This window comes from Eptesicus fuscus, chromosome 22, assembly GCF_027574615.1.
Source record: "Eptesicus fuscus isolate TK198812 chromosome 22, DD_ASM_mEF_20220401, whole genome shotgun sequence".
Classification (NCBI taxonomy): domain Eukaryota; kingdom Metazoa; phylum Chordata; class Mammalia; order Chiroptera; family Vespertilionidae; genus Eptesicus; species Eptesicus fuscus.
The window spans coordinates 17,344,641-17,364,332 of NC_072494.1; the positions used below are offsets into that span (position 1 = coordinate 17,344,641).

At 41.3% G+C, this 19,692-nt stretch overlaps 1 protein-coding gene across 2 annotated transcripts in view; it reads right to left on the minus strand.

Annotated features, from left to right (window-relative positions):
- KIFAP3 (kinesin associated protein 3) overlaps positions 1-15,415 on the minus strand; it is a 143,102-nt gene extending 127,687 nt beyond the window's left edge. Inside the window, exons 1-2 of one of the 2 annotated variants that reach the window (XM_054712272.1) lie at positions 15,366-15,415; positions 1,408-1,528 (exon numbers count right to left, since the gene is read on the minus strand). In XM_054712272.1, the coding sequence (XP_054568247.1) occupies positions 1,408-1,487 (80 nt within the window). In that variant the 5' untranslated portion in view covers positions 1,488-1,528; positions 15,366-15,415. Of the gene's footprint in view, positions 1-1,407; positions 1,529-2,539; positions 2,566-15,365 lie in introns of those variants that run through there. The other variant, XM_054712273.1, reaches the window with a different exon arrangement.
- Between the last annotated feature and the right edge of the window lie 4,277 nt (positions 15,416-19,692).

Genomic DNA, 19,692 nt, shown 5'->3' on the forward strand with positions numbered 1-19,692 from the left:
TACACAAAAATGGTAGAGGTTATTATTTCAACTTTATCCTTAATTTTGTCAATTTTTATTTTAAAATCTAATAGCAGCAGTGAGGAGTTTAAAAATACTGAGAGCCCTGGCCAGTTTTCTCAGTAGTTAGAGCACTGGCCCATGGACCGAGGGTCATGAGTTCAATTCCCAGTGAAGGGTATGTACCTCGGTTTTAGGCTCAATCCCTGGCCCAGGTAGGGGCAGGTGCGGGAGGCAAATAATCCATGTGTCTCTTTCACATCAATGTTCCTTCATCCCTCCCTCACTTCCTCTCTCCCCTCATTCCTCCTCAAAGAAAAAATATCCTTGGGTGAGGATTAAAAAAATAAAATGCTGAGAAAAGTTATTATTGCTTCACAATCTTATAATTTAACATGAGGACAGAAGGAATACAAAGTTACATAGAACTGCTTATGACAGAATAATTGAAATACAGATAATCCCAGCAATGCATCATCATTCCAATGTTGGTTCCCAGAGGGCTTTGGGGCTATGGGATTCAGGCTGCACTACTCTGGGAAGCCTTCCTGTGGATTCCACAGTTTGCTTGTTCTGCAAAATCTGTTCTTCTTGGAAGCTTTCCCTAAGCTCCACACTTAAAGTGCCTTCTCTGTTCTCCTTCTGTACTTACTGTACTTTATGGACATGATTTTTTTTTATAGCTCTATCTTCTCCAGTAAGAGTGATTCAAAAGGTATAAAACTGTGGATTTCCAATTACATTTCTAATCATAGTGCTTGGCATGTAGTAAAAGCTAATAATTGGTACCTGCCGCTATATTAGATGCAATGACCGCCTTCAAGGAACACAAAAATCACCAGGTATGTAAACAAACAATGAACATATCGATGATTGTTATAATGGCAGCATGAAGCAAGTAGAATGTTGGCACAAAGGAGGAAATAATCCACTCATCATGGTGCATAGTGGCTCAGAGAAGGGCTCCCAGAGGATGAATAGTAATCTGCTTAGTAGACAGCATAATAGTGATATTCCAGGGAAAGGCAAATAGTATATACAAAGACACAAATGCACAAAACACCACTGTATATTTATTTGAGATGGTTAGAGAATTAGGTTTGAGTGGGAGAGCAGTGAAAAACTAGTTTAGGAAAGCCAGGAGTAGCAAAATTGTGGGGGGCTCACTATAAGTAAGTGTGATTATTTGGGTCTTTTCTTCAGGCATCAGGAGCCACGGAAGTGTTTTAATACAGGAAAGATGTATGTTGAAATTTATTGCTTTTAGCAATAATGATTATTCTATATTTCACTCACACACCAACATAGAGCAGAGGTGTAAGAATTACATTTTTTATTCGCCAAATGCATTGTTTTGAAATGTTAATCCTGATTTGCTTCAAGAGTCCACAGGAAATCCTTTCTTACCTTGTGACTGCCTTTGGGATATCATCAAATGGCCATTGTGGTCCAAAGAGTCCACATCCACTGGCTATTAATGCACTCATCTTCTCACTTTCCAAATTAATTTTAGTTCACGCTGCACATCCTAATAATACAAAGGAGATTTCAGTTAAAAGGATCTTTTAAAATACAACCTCTTCTTAATGGTGGTAACCTCTATTTTCAACTAATAAAACATAAGACAATAGTAACATCATTGGGTAACTCCAAGGGTTAGGACAGAGGATGGCCCACTAGGAAAATGAATAACTAATCTCTGGGCTTTTCTCCTTCCCCAGGTTATTTTACAGCCTGAACCATACTTTGAGAAGATAGTTGTGTGATATGTCAACCTGATGATCCTTAAAGACATACACACAAAGTGAATACATAAATGAAATTCGAAACAAGACATTCTGGGATAGAGCTATAATGTATTCCTGTAGAGATGAATGTGGACACTTAATGCCTATTCTGCACAGGCACTCATCCAAGAATTGAGGCTATAAGAGAATGAGACATAGACCTTACTCTAAAGGAGTTCAAGTCCATAAATAGGCAGTCAGAGAACAAATAATTGGTAACTCAGCCATATTTCCACACATCTACATACCAAGTCAAGTGTTTTTTTTTCTGTTACTTTAAACTAGAACATAGGTTTAAGAAAAGTTCAGAAGCCATTATCATTCTTTAATAATTTTACAGGTATTAATTTAGCCTTCAAGGAACACAAAGTCACTAGGTATGTAAACAAATAATAAACATATTGATGACTGTCATAATGGCAATCTATTGATTTTGTTCTTGTAAAGAAGTTGCCACACCATCTCTTTTCAATTTATTGCTTCAGTTCCATAAACTTCACAATGATAGAAGTTTCATTTCTATTCATGTGAGTTAGAGATATTAAGTAAACCCAATCTCTTGTTCAACGCACATTTGTTTAGTGCACATTATATGTTACAGGCACAATTTAGAGCTAAGAAGCAGTCTAGATGGGATCAATTGAGGCAACTGGCAAATTAACAAACAGGTGTCTTCTATGAAACATTAATAGCAGAATTTTTTGAATTTTTTTTAGAGTTGGAAAGCACAGGGCAACTACTGCCATACACACCTCTGCTGGAATGAGTTGAAAGCTATTTGGTCACCAAGAAGCATCTCTCTTCACCTCCTCAAGAAAGATATGCCATAACATAAGCATTTGTGACATATCCTCTGAGTCATGAAGAACAGAACCAGAACTGCCAGTGCATTCCAGACCCCTTCCTAACAACTGCCAGTTATAATAATAACTTTGAAGGTGGGTGGGAAATTAATGTGTGTCCCCAGGGTTGAAATAGATTATATTCCAATGGATGATATAATCTCAGCCTTTTATATATGGGGCAGAAATTAAATCATGTTGTTTGACTTTAAAACTTATCTTCCTTTCCATTTTCTTTCCCACCCGTCTCTTCCTTCTTTCTTCCCTTCCCCCCCCCTTTTTTTTTGTGTGTGTGTGTAGACAGCACTTATGTCATAAAAATAGCTGCATAATGAAAACAGAATTGCTTCTGACTTTGGAAATTTCCTGCCAAATCCATGTCTCTTCAAGGTAGTCATTATTATATCAGGAGAGGAACTAGATATAGATCAAAGACCCTGAGAAATGGTTGAAATAGGTCAGAATCTTTCCTGTGTGCGTTAGTGACAAAACATTTAAAATTCATTTTGTTTTCATTCATACGTCAATATCTTGTTCATAGTGCCTTTTATTTTTAAGAGGGAGAGGTGAAAAATATGATGCTACTCCAAGTTTGACAAATTGTAAAATATTTCTCCCAAAACAATCCTCTTCCTGCCTCTCCCCTTCACTGGCATATGAACTTTTTTCTTTCCAAATGAGTCAGTTGAGAGGGTATCAACATTGCTCTGAATAAAAGGTGCTAGAACACCATCGCCAAAACAAAACAAAGTACACAAAATGCTGAGTGTCCATTTACTACATTTTTGTCTTCTTCAAGTGATATGCATTTTCCTTTAAATGTTCTCTTGACTGGATCCTACCAAATAATCTCCACCATAACTAAGAGGACTTGCTGGTGAAAAGTCCTCCATCTGAGTTCAGAAAGTATTAACAGCTTAAACATTTTTAGTGAGACTGGCTTTATTTTACCATATTAAATATCTTCATTGCTCCCTGAATACCTTTTGTTTTTAGTTCTTGAGATGTTGGGCTAGGATTGATTCCAAGGTTATTCTGTTGCCAGTACATTTGAGTTTATAATATCATTAAAGTTGAACAAACATGAAAAGCCTGAACTGGAAAGTCAAATATAAACTAAAGGGACACACACTCTACTCAACCATTCTGACCTTATTTCATTTTGCTGGTCGGTTTACTCAGAGCTAAGAAAAAGCAAAACAGGCCACTGGAAGCTCTTCATATCGGCTTATTTATGACTTTACTACTTTGGATTTATGTTATTATTTCATGTTTATTTCATTAATATAGTTTGGGTTCTTTCAAAGTAAGTTACAGTTTTGATCTCTTTCCTGTCTTCCTGGTGTAACTTCAATATAATTGTATGGGATTTGAGCTCAATACATTTTTTCGTTGTTAATTTTTTATGAAATTAGCTCTCCTAAACGTTTAGAAAGTAGTAGTGATAGAATAGGCAGTTAGCACGAACAGAGCAGGAACCATAGACTCGGTTCAGAATGTCACCAGGGTGGAAAGTCCCAGGTGCTTAGCAATGGGCAAAATTTGAGAAAACAGCTATCACAGGCTAGGACCTCACCTCCAGGGTGACCTTTCTTCCGTTAGCACGTTGTTAGTATAGAACTCCTTAGAGGAAGAACAAGAGGGCTGGATAACAGCCTCACTGGAATCCCATACAAGCCCTTGCATCACCATTACCTTAAGCAATAAGCCCTCAGGACAATGAGGTTTGATCAACATCAAATAATCTTAGGAACAAAATCTTGGGTCTGTTAACCACAGAGACAGAGTTTTGGTCAAACTAGAGATAACACCTAGGCCTCAGTTGTGTTTCAGCTCCAGGCTCAGAAAAGCAGCAAAACCAGACGAAGTCATGCCATGGCTAACATCAGGACCAGATGCAATGACCAATTACCCTACCGGCCAATCAGTAGAGACTAAGACTCCGAGGAGGCACATCTGGAAAGCTGATGAATATTCTATTGAGATCCTCTCCTGAGACCGCCCTAGAATTCCCGCTTTTAAAAAACAGATAAAAATCTTTAAGGCAAGTTCTTCATCACTCTTTCTCTCTCTCTAGAGAAAACCTACACCTTCTTTCTCCAGAGCATACCTTTGTTTTCTTCCTCCTAATCTCCAAGGGTCCTTCTTTTGCCTCTGTAATTTGTTTACTGAGTCCACGCAGCCCAGCTGGCTCACTTCTTTTACCTCTTGACTTTCTAAATAAACTTCTTGAGTTAGAGTTCTTGGCTCTGAATTTTTGATTAGCCAAACTGAAGAACCAAGGTTAAACTCCACTATTAACAGTAGCATGTCACTTCACTTCTGCTGTTTGCCTACAGTGTTTAAAATATAGCATCTTGTTTTCTGAGATTTTCTACCTCTGTTCCCCTTCCCTACTTTTATCTATGTCTTCTTTCCTTGACTTCTATTGTCTTTTTTTTTTTGCTAAATTATGGAGCCCTGTTCTGATGGGTCAGGTTTGAGAGTTCCTAGACAGTAGACTGCTTCACCTAGTAGGTGCTTTATATTCACACTAGAGGCCCGGTGCATGAATTTGTGCATGGGTGGGGTCTGGCTTGCCCACTCCAATCAGGTGATCGGGCTGGGCTGGCTGGGGGGAGGGGACATGGGAGGTTGGCCGGCTGGCCCCGACCCCTGGTTGAACTCTCGGTCAAACTCCTGGTAGAGGGGACAATTTGCATATTAGCCTTTTATTACATAGTATGCTCTGGAGAGCAATACCTTTCTCAGATTCAGACAATCTTCTCAAATTGACTTGTGGTACTATTCAGGTATTATCTGTTGGGTGCTTTTTGGTTCCCTTATCCTTAGAATCATCAAATGCCTTTGTTATTCCCTCCTGCTTTTTCTCTCCCAGGTGCCAATAACAAACAAGTCTATGGCTATTGGTGATTTGTCTCTATCTGCTTGTATTTTGAGATTTGCATTGTTCCTTGCTGCCCAGTTTTGTTGGATTTTTATTTTTGCTCTCTTGGTGCAGACAGCACCAAAAAAAGTTAATTTTATTCTTTTAAAAAATTTTAATTATGTTGATACTATCTATTTAATGTGGTGATTTTGGAGGGTCCAAAAAGTTATATTGTCAACATCATGTTCTTAGAATGCCATGAAATATATTATTATATATATATAACCTAAGGCCCATGGAGGTAAAGTTATTTGCCTAAAATCACATAGCTAGCAACAGGAGATAAATACACATGAAAGCACCTTGATAAGTGCCTGGCACAGATATACCTTTAATGTGTGCTCTTTCCATCCTTCTTCCCTCTCCCTTCTCTTCTTCCCTTCTTTCCTTTCTCTGATTCTCCCTTATTTCCTCCAGAACCTGGATTTAAACCCACTTGTTGTGATTTCAAAGCTTCTGCAATCTCATTTAATATGCTATGTTACTATGCCAAAGTGTGAAGTCACTGGAGTTTCTATAATTCAGCAAAACCATTTAAACAAAATTAGTTTCAGTAAAACCTACACTCGTCTTGCTCTAAGAACATTTTCCTCAGTGTTTTAATACTCAAATACTTTTCAAATGGAATCAAGTAAACTGATGCCCTTATTTTAATGAATCTATTTATAGGCATTATATAATCCTTTAAAAGCCTTCTTTTCATCTTCACTACCACTCAGGGAACCACATTTGATAAGAAGTAAATGAAATCTAAACCTGAAAAACCCTGGTTTCACTTTCCAATTTAAAATCCACCAAATTTAAAGAGATTTTAAACTTGGCTAAAATCAAATGTCCTGCTTTTGAAAAATCATATAAAACCACTATTTTGATTAGAAAGCTATATAGTTCTGAGACACAAGTCCATAAAATCCCAACTCCATTGGGTAGGGTGCTTGGCTCCTGATACTTGACAGAAACCGATTCATTCAAAAATTGAATGTGCCATGAAGGCCCTCAAGGAATTTGTACTGTACACTTGTCATGTAAAAACTCCAATTTACTAATTCTGCATAATCCTCTACGTAAGGCCAATTAGTAATTAGATCTTGGGGAGCAGAGTTTTGCTGAAGGTATGAAATCACCGTACAAGTCCTAGGGGATGCATAGCTCTATTTCAAACCAGTGCCTTTATAAAATCCTGTTCCAGTTTTTGGCTCTATAATGGATTTCCCAGGTTGGTGATACACCACACAGAAAATGCCATTTCCTTATTTTTTTTCCTCCCTGAACTTCCTGCTCTCACTGTGCAGGCTTAGTTTGCACTGTTTGAATTTACTTATGTGGTTTGCATAAAATTATCCTTCACTCATCTACACGTAGTAGATAATGATTATTTGCCCATAAATCTAACAGGTACTGAGTTTTATTTACCCTCCTGCTCTGTGGGCACTCTCGGAACAAATGGGCAGTTGTTCTTGAGGACTTTTCCACTTTTATGAGATTTGGAACTGTTTTTCCTTGTTGCTTTGTGTGCTTTTTAGCAGCTTGAGGCTCCTTCTTTCATGGTGTTTCCTCTGGAGCTGGTGTGAACAGAGGCTCTTGGAAATGGTAGAGTGTTAATATCCTGGAGTGTGTCCTGCTCCATGTAAAAGATTGATTCTCAAGGCTGCTGGGAGCTGCAGCAGAAGGAGGCCTTTCACAACACACACAGATATACCCTCAGGCATGAACGGTCACACACCTACGCTCACCAGCTCGGCTCTCTGATTTCGCATGTGCAGCAACAGGCCAGGAAACCTGACCCGTGTTGATTGGAATGTTGCTTTGCATTCATTTCCAGAATATTTGAAGCCTCACATATGTTTCTCATTAACGCTCATGTTTGATTATTCTATGTAATTAAAAAAAATTAAATAAATCTGTATCAAAAATTGTCACTTTGCTTTAAAGAAGCACAATTAGCTCTCTTTGGGGGACCAAACAGAAAAAGAAAAAAGAATGGGAATAAATATTTTCTGCTTCTCCACATATATTTCCATAAATGAGAATGGCATTAAGACGTAATACTACATTCGAAGTTCAAGGGATTTTAAACAGCTTTTAACCAAATAAAGCACAAAGTAGCATTACTTAAACAAAGAAACTCATTGAAAACAGAGCCCATTAATAAAATGTGGTTTAAAAATCATGTCTGTTTTAAATATATGCTCAGAATTAAAAGATACTGGGCCAGAGACTGAAAGTTAAGTAAGTCGATACCTGAATATAATTATAAATTTGGAAGCACATTGTTTCAACCCACGAAGGGATGATTTGGTGACATATGACACCCTCCTTAGGCCTAAATAACGTCATAAATTTCTAAAAATACAGTTATTTGAATGTACTCATAAATTTACATGACCACCTATGGGCTGTCCTCAAACTTAGTTTTGGAATGCTATGGTCCCTTTAAGACAAAAGGGGGGAAAAAAACCTACTTATCATCTATCTATCTATCTATCTATCTATCTATCTATCTATCTATCTATCTATTGGAATCCAAGTGGCTAAATCAACTGTTTCAAGACCCAAATATCAGGCTCACATTGGTTCCGGACTCTTTACCTATTGTTTCAGTTTATCCTTTCATCCTGCACATTTTGGATAGTATTTTGTATATTAATCATATTTTTTAATTTTCCATATTTGACATTTTGGGGGCCTTGAGGACTCAGAGAGGGACTGCCTCTCCCCCGGTTACCTAGTTCCTAGAGATAGCATACTTGCCTATGAGCATACTTGCCTTTGATATGCAAACCAAACAAAGCCCATACCTCCAATCACTTCCTTGATCAAATTCTCATACATTAAGCCAATAGTCTTTCCGCTCCAAGTCACCCAGGGCCAGGGACCAGACAACCAGGGACCACCCCAATAGCCCAGAGCCCACCAAAATTACTCAAACTACCTGACACTCAGCTAAGTGTACTTATCCTCCCTCATTCCTCTAGTTTCCCTTTTCTCCTTCACCTCCTGGTTTATTTCCCCATGGGATCCTGCAAGCCGGGGAGTACCCCTCTTCTACAGCACTGTAGGTAATAAACTGTCTTTTCAATGGCAGTCATCTCCTGATCTGGTGGCCTCATCATACCTGATTAGAACAAATCCTGGTACATGTTAATGCACTGTGGCACCCATCCCTATCATAGGCTCCTAGCCTCTCTCTAGTTCTTTCTGCTTTCTAATTCCTAAGACAGTGATGGCGAACCTATGACACGCGTGTCAGCACTGACACGCGTAGCCATTTCTGATGACACGCGGCCGCATGCCGAGGATGAAACATTTGCTGCTCCTGAGGATGAAACATTTGCGAAATAATGTTTTTTCCTCAAAGTGACACACTACCCGAGTTATGCTCAGTTTTTTGGCGAAGTTTGACACACCAAGCTCAAAAGGTTGCCCATCACTGTCCTAAGAGCTTCCTCACTCTGGGCCATGGCTGTTGTTGCTAGACATGCCTTTTTAGTGAGGTATCCCCTGGTAAAACTCCGGTCCCAGAGGAGCCTCTTGAATTAGGGGTAGCTCTTGAGATAAAGGTGCTCCATCCTACCAGGTGTAACCCAATCTCCACTGCTGCCTCAGGGTGGAAGTGATTCCCACTGTGAGGTACTTCTCCTGCTGGCTCTGCTATCATCTCAAGCCCACAACTTGTCTCTTACCTCCCTAATCGTGCTTCAGATCCCAGTTCTCCTGTGAAATATGAGCGCCTTCTGCCCAGACTTGCAGACTAATTTCTGCTCTTTTTTATACTATATTTTCTCTATCATTCCCACCCAACCATCTCCTTACCATCTAGCTAGCCAAAGTTATACCAATCCCTTAATCTTCTGAAATCTCTAATAATACCCCTTCTTTACATTTCATTATAATCAGCTGAACATTTTATCATTTGTTGTCTTTTCCTCTGTTTCATGTGCATTTTTCTTATTGAGCTAGATCACTAGATTTAAAAATACTTGGTACTACAAGAAAAGCTTGGAATTTGGAGTCAGAGAAGTTGAGCACATTCTATTACCTTGTAGGTAATAGAATTTGCTCATAACAACAGAAATGTATTTTCACCATTCTTTAGGTCCAGACCAGGGCCAGGCAGGGTTGGCTCTTTGTAAGGACACTCTTCCTGGTTTGTAACAGCCACTTTCTCACTGCATTTTCATATGGCCTTTCCAAGGCATATGCATGTGGAAAGAGAGCTCTCTGGTGCCCATCCTTACAAGGGCACGATCTCATCAAAATACGAATTGGATTTCTAGATGTTAGCATGCCATCAGGGGACTTTTCCAATGTCTCTCCTCATTATCTTGTCAGTCTACCCACCACAACTTGTCTCTCTCTTTTTAAAATATATTTTTATTGACTTGGGAGAGAATCATTGACTGGCTGCCTCCTGCACATCCCACACTGGGGATTGGGCCCACAACCTGGGCATGTGCCCTTGATTGAAATCGAACCTGGGACCTTCAGTCCGCAGGCCTATCCACTGAGCCAAACTGGCCAAGGCCACAACTTCTCTTTCTAAGTCATATAAGACTGCTTCAAAAATACCAAATTACTGTGTATTCTCATTATTCTGTAACTTAGCTCACACAGTCTGCTTTCTCTGGATTTTTCTTCTCTTGCTTATCTCCCTTTCAAAGTTTGATTTATCTTTCAGTGCCACCTCTTCTGGGAAAATAGTTATTGATTTTCAAAACAGAATGAATTTCTCCTTTTTCCAGGCTCCCTCAGCACTTTTGTTTAGATTGTAGACTGTATTATAGTGGTATATCTTGCTGTATACTTGTATTTATCACTCAGTAGAGTATGAATTCTTTGAGATACAGAATTGTGTCTTTCTCACATTTGTTTCTTCCTTCTCAGTCCATTTCAGTTCCTATAAACCTAAAGCTGTTTGATTACACTCAATGGAGAATTATTGTAATAAGTAAAGTCAGTAAATCAACTAAACTAGCATATACTGGACACTAAGATAAAGGTACATATTTAGAATAAACATTTCTTTCTGCACTATAGGACTGTATCAACCTTTTCTTTTTTTAATGTTAATGGCTTAGCAAAGTGGAAAATACAGGATGGATTGATTCCATAAAAGAAGCCATAGGCATGAGTCTACAGGAATCAAACAGGATTACTGAGGACAGGACATTGTGGGCATCACTCATTCATAGGGTCTCCAGGAGTTGGAGCCAAATCAATGGCATGTCACACACACAAAGTGAATTGCATATAGTATTACTATAAATATAGGATTATGCTGATTATTCAAACCAGAGTCTGGATGGAAGAAGAAAACATTCAGGGATTAAATGGATGGTTGATTGGCTGACCAACGGAGTTCCTAACCTTTGACATCAAATGTTAGCATATGCAGAAGTTTATGAGCAAAATAGATGCTGGCCATGGTGCTGAAGATTTAAATTTCATGTGATGGTGTCTTGGCCACACGGTCTTAAACACCATCATAAAAACCAAATCAGTGCAAGTCTAGCACAACTTTATTTCATAGATTATATTTTAACATGTACCTCTCTCTAGATCTATAATGCTATCAATGCCCACTACACTTAACAGTTCTAACACTTGCTTCTCAACACAGAGTAGACTGAAATACATCATTCCTGAATCATTTAATTTTTTTTCAGGGACTTAAAGTGTGAGTGTAGTTATCTGTCATTCTCTTATCACAACTCCTTGTGGGAGTGCTATGTATGATTTCATAAAATTAAGGAGCTGCCAACCAAATTAAGATACAAGTACCAATAAGCATATTCCACTGTATATATGTACCACAACTTTTTTAGACAGAGAACAGACTAATGACTGTCAGAAGGGTTGGGGGTTGAGGGGCTGGATAAAAAGGTAAAGGGATTAAGAACTACAACTTGGTAGTTACAAAATAGCCATTGAATGTAAAGTACAGCATAAGGAATATGGTCAATAATATTGTAATAAGTATGTATGGTGGCAGATGGGTACTTGAAACATTGGGGGGACCACTTTGTAGGGTATGATTGTCTAACCACTAAGTTGCACACCTGAAACAAATACAAAATAATATACAAAGTCAACTTTAGTTGATAAATAAAAATTAGGAAAAAAAGACTATTGTTAAATGGATGCATAGGTGTAAAATAGTCTTTAGGCATCAGCTTTCATTCTATACTAGAGGCCCGGTGCATGAAATTCATGTGTGGGTATGGTCCCTAGGCCTGGCCTGCGATCAGGGCCATCTTCCCCAGCTGCCCTCAGCCAGCTATGCCCCTGCCACCACCCACCCCCTGGTTCCCTGTTCGCCTGAATGGTGATTGGTGCCTGACTGCCGGCCAGGGAAGGGACCGAGAGGTGGGCTGTTCCCGCCTGCTTGCCAGCCCCACCCCCACTGCAGGTGGCCATCAGGTGATTGGTGCCTGATGGCCGGAGGAAGGGACCAAGAAGTTGGCTGTTCCCACCCGCTCAATGGCCCTGCCCCCACCGCAGGTGGCCATCAGGTGATTGGAGCCTGCTGGCTGGGGAAAGGAACCAAGAGGTGGTCAGTGCATCTCATAGTACTGGTCCAGCAGTTGTTCTGGTCATTCTGCCATTAGGGTCAATTTGCATATTACCCTTTTATTATATAGGACTAGCTTTCCCGTTGCAGGAAAATTCCTGCAATGGGATTTCCTGCTGCACTCTACCCCGCCTCCGTTCCTCCCTTGCCGCCCGCCTCGCCTTCTCCTCCGGCCCTCCCGCATTTCCCTTCGCCCCCGGCCCCGCCTCCGCTCCACCTTTATCACCCGCCTCACCTTCTCCTCCAGCCCGCCCGCATTTCCCTTTGCTCCGCCATTGTCGCCCGCCTCCGCCCCGCCCTTGCCGCCCGCCTCACCTTCTCCTCCGGCCCGCCTGCTTTTCCCTTCGCCCCCGGCCCCGCCTCCGCCCCCGGCCCCGCCTCCGCCCCGCCCTTGCCGCCCACCTCGCCTTCTCCAGCCCGCCCGTGTTTCCCTTCGCCCCCGGCCCCGCCTCCGCCCCGCCTTTATCACCCGCCTCACCTTCTCCTCCAGCCCGCCCGTGTTTCCCTTTGCTCCGCCATTGTCGCCCGCCTCCGCCCCGCCCTTGCCGCCCGCCTCACCTTCTCCTCCAGCCCGCCCGCATTTCCCTTCGGCCCCGGCCCCGCCTCCACCCCGCCCTTGTCACCTGCCCCGCCTTCTTCTCCAGCCCACCCGAGTTTCCCTTCGGCCCCGGCCCCGCCTCCGCCCTGCCCTTGTCACCCGCCCCGCCTTCTTCTCCAGCCCACCCGAGTTTCCCTTCGGCCCCGGCCCCGCCTCCGCCCTGCCTTTATCACCCGCCTCACCTTCTTCTCCAGCCCGCCCGCGTTTCCCTTTGGCCCCGGCCCCGCCTCCGCCCCGCCCTTGCCGCCCGCCTCACCTTCTCCTCCAGCCCGCCCGCGTTTCCCTTCGGCCCCGGCCCCGCCTCCGCCCCGCCCTTGCCGCCCGCCTCACCTTCTCCTCCAGCCCGCCCGCGTTTCCCTTCGCCCCCGGCCCCGCCTCTGCCCCGCCCTTGTCACCGGCCCCGCCTTCTCCTCCAGCCCGCCCGCGTTTCCCTTCGCCCCCGGCCCCGCCTCTGCCCCGCCCTTGTCACCGGCCCCACCTTCTCCTCCAGCCCGCCCACGTTTCCCTTCGCCCCCGGCCCCGCCTCTGCTCCGCCCGTGTCACCCGCCCCGCCTTCTCCTCCAGCCCACGTTTCTCTTCGCCCCCGGCCCCGCCTCCGCCCCGCCCTTGCCGCCCGCCTCACCTTCTCCTCCAGCCCGCCCTCGTTTCCCTTCGCCCCCGGCCCCGCCTCTACCCCGCCCTTGTCACCGGCCCCACCTTCTCCTCCAGCCCGCCCGTGTTTCCCTTCGGCCCCGGCCCCGCCTCCGCTCCGCCCTTGCCACCGGCCCCGCCTTCTCCTCCAGCCCGCCTTCGTTTCCCTTCACCCCCGGCCCCGCCTCCGCCCCGCCCTTGTCACCGGCCCCGCCTTCTCCTCCAGCCCGCCTTCGTTTCCCTCCCTGACTTCGCTCCTCCCTTCTCCTCCCCCCACCCCCCTGGCTTGCTTGCTTCTTCGAAGCTTTACTCCCTTTGCAGCTCTTGGCTTCTTTCGACACTGTCTTGATATGCAAATCAGCCGCCATCTTTGTTGGGGCAATTTGCATACTCGTCCTGATTGGTTGGTGGGCGTGGCTTGGCTGGTGGGCGTGGCTTAGGTGTAGCGAAGGTGCGGTCAATTTGCATATTTGTCTATTATTAGATTAGATAGAGGCCTGGTACACAGGTGGGGGCCGGCTGGCCTGTCCTGAAGGGGGCCCCGGATCAGGATGTGGGAGTCCCTGCTGGGAGGCGGGGCTGACCTGGGTGAGGGGCCACAGGTGGTTTGTAGGCTGGCCACGCCCCCGATCGGGGTGGGGGTCCCCGCTGTGGGGCGGGGTTGGCCTGGGCGAGGGGCTGCGGGTGGTTTACAGGCCGGCCACGCCCCCAGCTTTGTCAGGAAGGACATCCGGAATGACGTCTGGAAGATGTCCAGTCTATCTGGTCTAATTAGCACATTACCCTTTTATTAGTATAGATTAGATCTATTCAACCACTAATGTTCCATGGTTCCCCAAACTGTTTGTGTTTTAAATTTTGTGTTCCACCCTCCCAACTGCCATTAGATGATATACAATAAATGCTATAAAGTCAGAGCTGATCTGTATACCCTCTATTCTGTTTGTCCTCCTCTTGTTCTTAATAACTGCCTCGTGTGGCTCGCTCTTCAGATTTGGAAATTTATTTCAATCACCATTTTTAATATTAATTTCATATTATTCTGTTTTCACTTAGGTTAATGCTGATTTTAAATGTGATTCTAGAGTTGCCTAACTAAGAACCACCAATTTTCAGTTTTCTAAAAATGTGTATATCCTAAATTTTTGTAAAATTTGGCAAAAGTGCTCTGAGTGTATGCAGAACTTTCCTCCAACTCCAGAACTGACTATGACTCTCAGGTTTCAATAAAAACTTTCAGAATCCAGAGAAAAAAAGTGCAGGAGATGAGGATAGGAACAGGAAATGAAGGATGGAAAAAGAAAAAGTGAGGTGAGGACTGAGTGGATATGTGAGTTGGAGCCAGGAATTTCTTCATGCCAGGTTTCTAATCCTTATTCTATAAAATATGTGGAAATGTAAAAAAAATTATTGTTTTTTCATATTTGGCTTATGACATTTGGCTTCAAGATTTATTTTCTTTTTGAGAGGGAAGAATTCTCCGTGTAACACTCATTTTACTGACCTACTCAGTAAATCTAGGAGTTGTTTTTCTACCAGGGGTGATGGATTTGCTGTGATTCAGCCATGATCTGCTACTCAGTCCCACTACAGGCAGGTCTCACAGATTTGTAAAATAGATGAGTCAATTAGTATCCAGCCTGCAGTTCTGAAGTAAAACCTGTTAGCAAACTTCCTTTGACTTCAAATGCAAGTCTGTCCACTTATTCTCTAGATGCACTGGATGTGTGCACACAAATGTAAATAAAGAGATACACTATTTTAAATGATTTCCCCAAACCTGTCCATGTTAGCAACTGCTCAAAACATACATCCTGGCCAAAGAGCTATGACAACCAGCCTAGGAAAATGACCCAAGGGAGTCAGGTAGTTTATCACATTGGCTGTCACTAGATATTAATTCATCCCAAGTACCCTTTATATGTGGAACAATAGGAGACTTTACAGAGATCCCAGAGACCTTGACAGATGGACCAAAAGTAAAGGAGGGACAACTTTTCAGTCTCACCTCATTGTTGTCTGGCTTTCATCAGAGAGCAGTTGGAGAGGGGTCCATTGAGTCTGTGCAGGGAAGGATCTGTCAGTAAAGCTTCAGAGGTTATATTGGCCCAGTGCTGGCATTTCATGACGTTTCCACACGATGTGCATAATTTAATTGCTGATGTAACCTGTAACTAGGATTTGCATAATCATTCTTCTGGACATAGCGGAACTGAAAAAATAAAAACACACTGAAACAAATCTACCCTACCCTTATTATCAATCAAAAGACAACTTTAGTTAAAACACAAAAGGAAAAGCAAAACATACCTATTCTAGTAAGTAACTTTGTGTGCAAAAGGAAGATTCTCCAAGACATAAATCACAGCAACTTCTCTCTGCAGTAAGCACTTTCCCCCTCCAGAATGATCATTTTGTAATTGGAAAAGCCCTGGAGTTTAAAGCCTGCCTCTTACAAATGTCACTTCCAAGCTTCAGTGCTAATCCAGAGGAAATATTATCCTAGTGGTCTCCGAGGCCCAATGTCTAGGTGTTGGATACATGATAAACTTACATGGAGCTTTCTTAGTGAGATATAGTCCTCCGGAGGATTGAATTTTTCAAGGCTTAGTACAACCCAACCCTTTAAATAAGATTTAAGCTTCCCTTGTCAGGTTCTTTTAAGAGCTTTTTAAATTTTTTTTATTTGCTGCTTTGACCAGGTTCTAATCCCTAGTCTCCCGTGACAACCTTCGGCCATCTCAACCATTTCATGTCTCGTTTCCCAGGGCCTGGTGCAGCTTGCTTAATTGACGATATATGTATATTTTTCATCTTTACAGAAGAGCCCCATCGAAATAATTTGAGGTGGAAATTTTGCAACAACAAGACTCTCTTGCTACTTTACTGATAATAGAACATACTTTTTCTTTCTTTTTTTTTAAATTTCTTTATTGATTAAGGTGTCACATATTTGTCCTCATCCCCCCATTCCCATCCCACACCCCTCCCCACGGATGCCCCAACCCCCTGTTGAACTTAACCGTTGGATAGGCTCATATGCATGCACACAAGTCCCTTGGTTGATCTCACCCCCCTCCCCCCAACCTCCCCTATCCTCCCTCTGAGGCCCGATAGTCCGATCGATGCCTCCTTGTTTCTGGTTCAGAACATACTTTTTCTTACTATTTTTTCCCCATTTTATAGGAGGGTATAAAGGGGATAAATGGTGATGGAAAAAAATAAAATAAAGAAAAAAGTATAATTTCATTTTCTTTTATTGATAATTATCTAATGTCGTTTGGTTAGGGGAAATGTGCAAAGATTAATTTGCCTAGTTAGTGTTGTATGCACTTTTACCAACCTGAAGTCATATTGAAATATTAAAGTATGTGAAATCACGCACTGTTGTATTTTAAAGGAGAACGTTTGATATGGACTTGAATGTTTTATAATTTCTTCAATTAACATAAATGAAGGAAATGAGAAAAGTATACACACACACATACCAAACAGATGTTTTAGACAGGGACATTACTCCCCTTATTAAAGATGTGAATGCATTTTAAAAAAATCTAAATGCTTGGGAAGTCAAACCCCTAATGAGAGCCAAGCAGCCCAGCTGAATTCCTCCCCCCCTCAATAAGACAGGAAAAGTCCTTCAAAGGTCACTCCAGCCTTTCCGTCTGTTAAATTGAATGACTTAACCTGAAAATTATGGGTTTAAATATTTCTTCAGCTGCAAAGGGTCATTTATCTCAAGCCCCATTTTCATTTAATAATGACTGTTATGTTGAGACCTGACTGCTGACCTTGAATCTGATTGGTTCAGATACCAAATGGACAGGCTTTCTGTTCTCCATGAGGCAGTACGAGTGGGTGAAAACAGTCATCTCAACTTCCTCTTGCACCATATATTCTAAGCACATGGATGGTAATGGGCTTTGTTAATGACTTCCAAGTTATAATAAGGGCTAACTTCAAATAGGTGCCTGTTTCTTAAAGTGTGAGAAAGAAAGGCAAACGTCAGGCTGGACCAGCATAGGGTGAAGTAAGCCTGGTCGTCTGTATTAAGTCATACAGTGAAGCTTATTTGCACAATTTTGCATACCAATATCTCATTCCAAGCTTTAAGTCTACTTAAATGTCAATTTTAGCCCAAATACACATTAAGTTTTTCAGGCAAGAATGATCTTTTCTGTATTCTCACCATTAATTTTCAGTAAAACCTGTATATCAGAAAATACATTGATAATTTTATCCAAAAGTTACTAGTAATTATGCTGATTTTGGCCTATTCCTTCTCTCTATCTTTCTTCCGTTCTTTCTTTCTTTTTTAAATAAAGCAACACAAATTTACTATCTCGAAAAAGTGAAAAAACAATATATATAGTCTTTTTATTTATTTTGATTTTTTTACTCCATTTTATTTAATTTTCTCCCTGAGTCGGGAGCTGGGAAATACTGATTCAGCTGTTAACATATTACTTTTATTCCAGGATTGTTTCAGCCACCAAATATATATATATATATATATATATATATATATATATATATATACATATGTATATATATATGTATATGTATATGTATATGTATATGTATATGTATATGTATATATATGTATATGTATACACACACACACACACACACACACACACTAGTACTCAGATTCTAATTCATTTGAATTAGAATCTGAATATATTTGCTGTGTGATGTTGAGCTCACTCTAATCTTTCTAAGCCTCACTTTCTGCACTTGTAAAATGGGTATATCACTGATCTCCTAGGGTTGTTATAAGAATTAAGTAGGCATTACTATTTAAAAGACTTAGCTATTACCATTAGAAGTATCAGCAAGTTAATGCTAATCTCAGCAGGAAAATAACATTTAATTTTTTATCAAGAGTCTAACACACTGCCTTGTAGAAGAGAGTATTGCACAATTGTTTGTTGAACTGCAAAGCAGGCACACCATGATCTCTTAAAAAAGTTTTCTTTGGGGGAAAAGCATCTTGAATAATATAAGTTGTAGATAAATAGTGGCTTACCTAGGAATCTTCTTGACCTCAGTTCATGATATAATGAAATTTTAATTTGATAGATATTTTATATTGAGTGGATTTTTCTAAATATTTAGCTTACCACACTACTGAATAAGCATATTTTTATAGGGCTTTTATAATTCCTTTACATTCTTATTTCTGAGTGTCTATCCATGCTAATTTATTTTTTAACAGTTTAGTCCTCACCAAAGGATCCCTTGTGAGAAGACAAACCAACCTGGATAAACTTAGAGCTTCCACCTTCTTTTGCTATAGTCATATTTCTTTCTTCTACCTTCACTGTTTTCCTTTCCTGCCTTGAAAAGGGATGCCCGTGGTAGCCTTGAGATCTACCGCATAACCTCATTCACTCAGTATGAATATAGTCACGAGTGGTATGAGGTGGTAGCAAATAGAGCATTTCAGCTGTGAGAGAAAAATTATTCACATAAGGAAACATATGCAATGAGCCAGAAACTGATGCAAGCTACACCAGAATAAGACGTAGTCACAAAATCTAAACTGACTCATAGAGATAAACAAAAGCTCACAAAGGCATTTTGTATAAACCAATCGGTCTTTCATCCCCACTCAGAAATTATGGCTCTGAAATATAGAAATCTCAGATCACTTAATAATCCATCTCCAAACAATGAAAGAAAATTAGTTCTATAAAAACTGAGAAACTTGCCAATATCAATTGCCAAGTAACGAATACTGAGTAGCTGGAGTCAGTGATTGCCAGTTTCTCTCCTCAGAGCTAACACCCTGACCCTCTCAGCAGATGGGAGGTTATCAAAACATCATTAAAATGTTGGGGTTAAGAACCTGCCTCCTGTTAGGTGTATTGACGAATAAAAGTAACAAAGAAGATCCCTTAGTTTTCTTCTGCTGCTTAGTTTCCCCTACAGCAACAGAAATTTCTGAAGGATAGATGAATGAGCCCTAAAAGCACATTTCACTTGAATTTCTTTTCCTTTCAACTCTTAAATGCATCAAGTACAAATAATCTTCTAAGTATGTGGTGAAATTGCATAAAAGACAGTATCATATTGAATATAACCCAACAAAACATCAGAGAGACATAAAATATTTTCAAGATCTATAACTAATCAACTTTTCCCAAAGATTACAATGCTAATAGGTAGCATTTATTGAATATGTACTGTGCTGTTTTACCTAGAATACATTTAGTTCTCATAACAGTCATGAAGTGTATACTATTATCATCATCATATTACAGAAGAAGGAAGCTCAGAGAGACTGAGAATTTATCCAAGTTTCCCAGGGTGTGAGTGGCAGAAATGAGTTT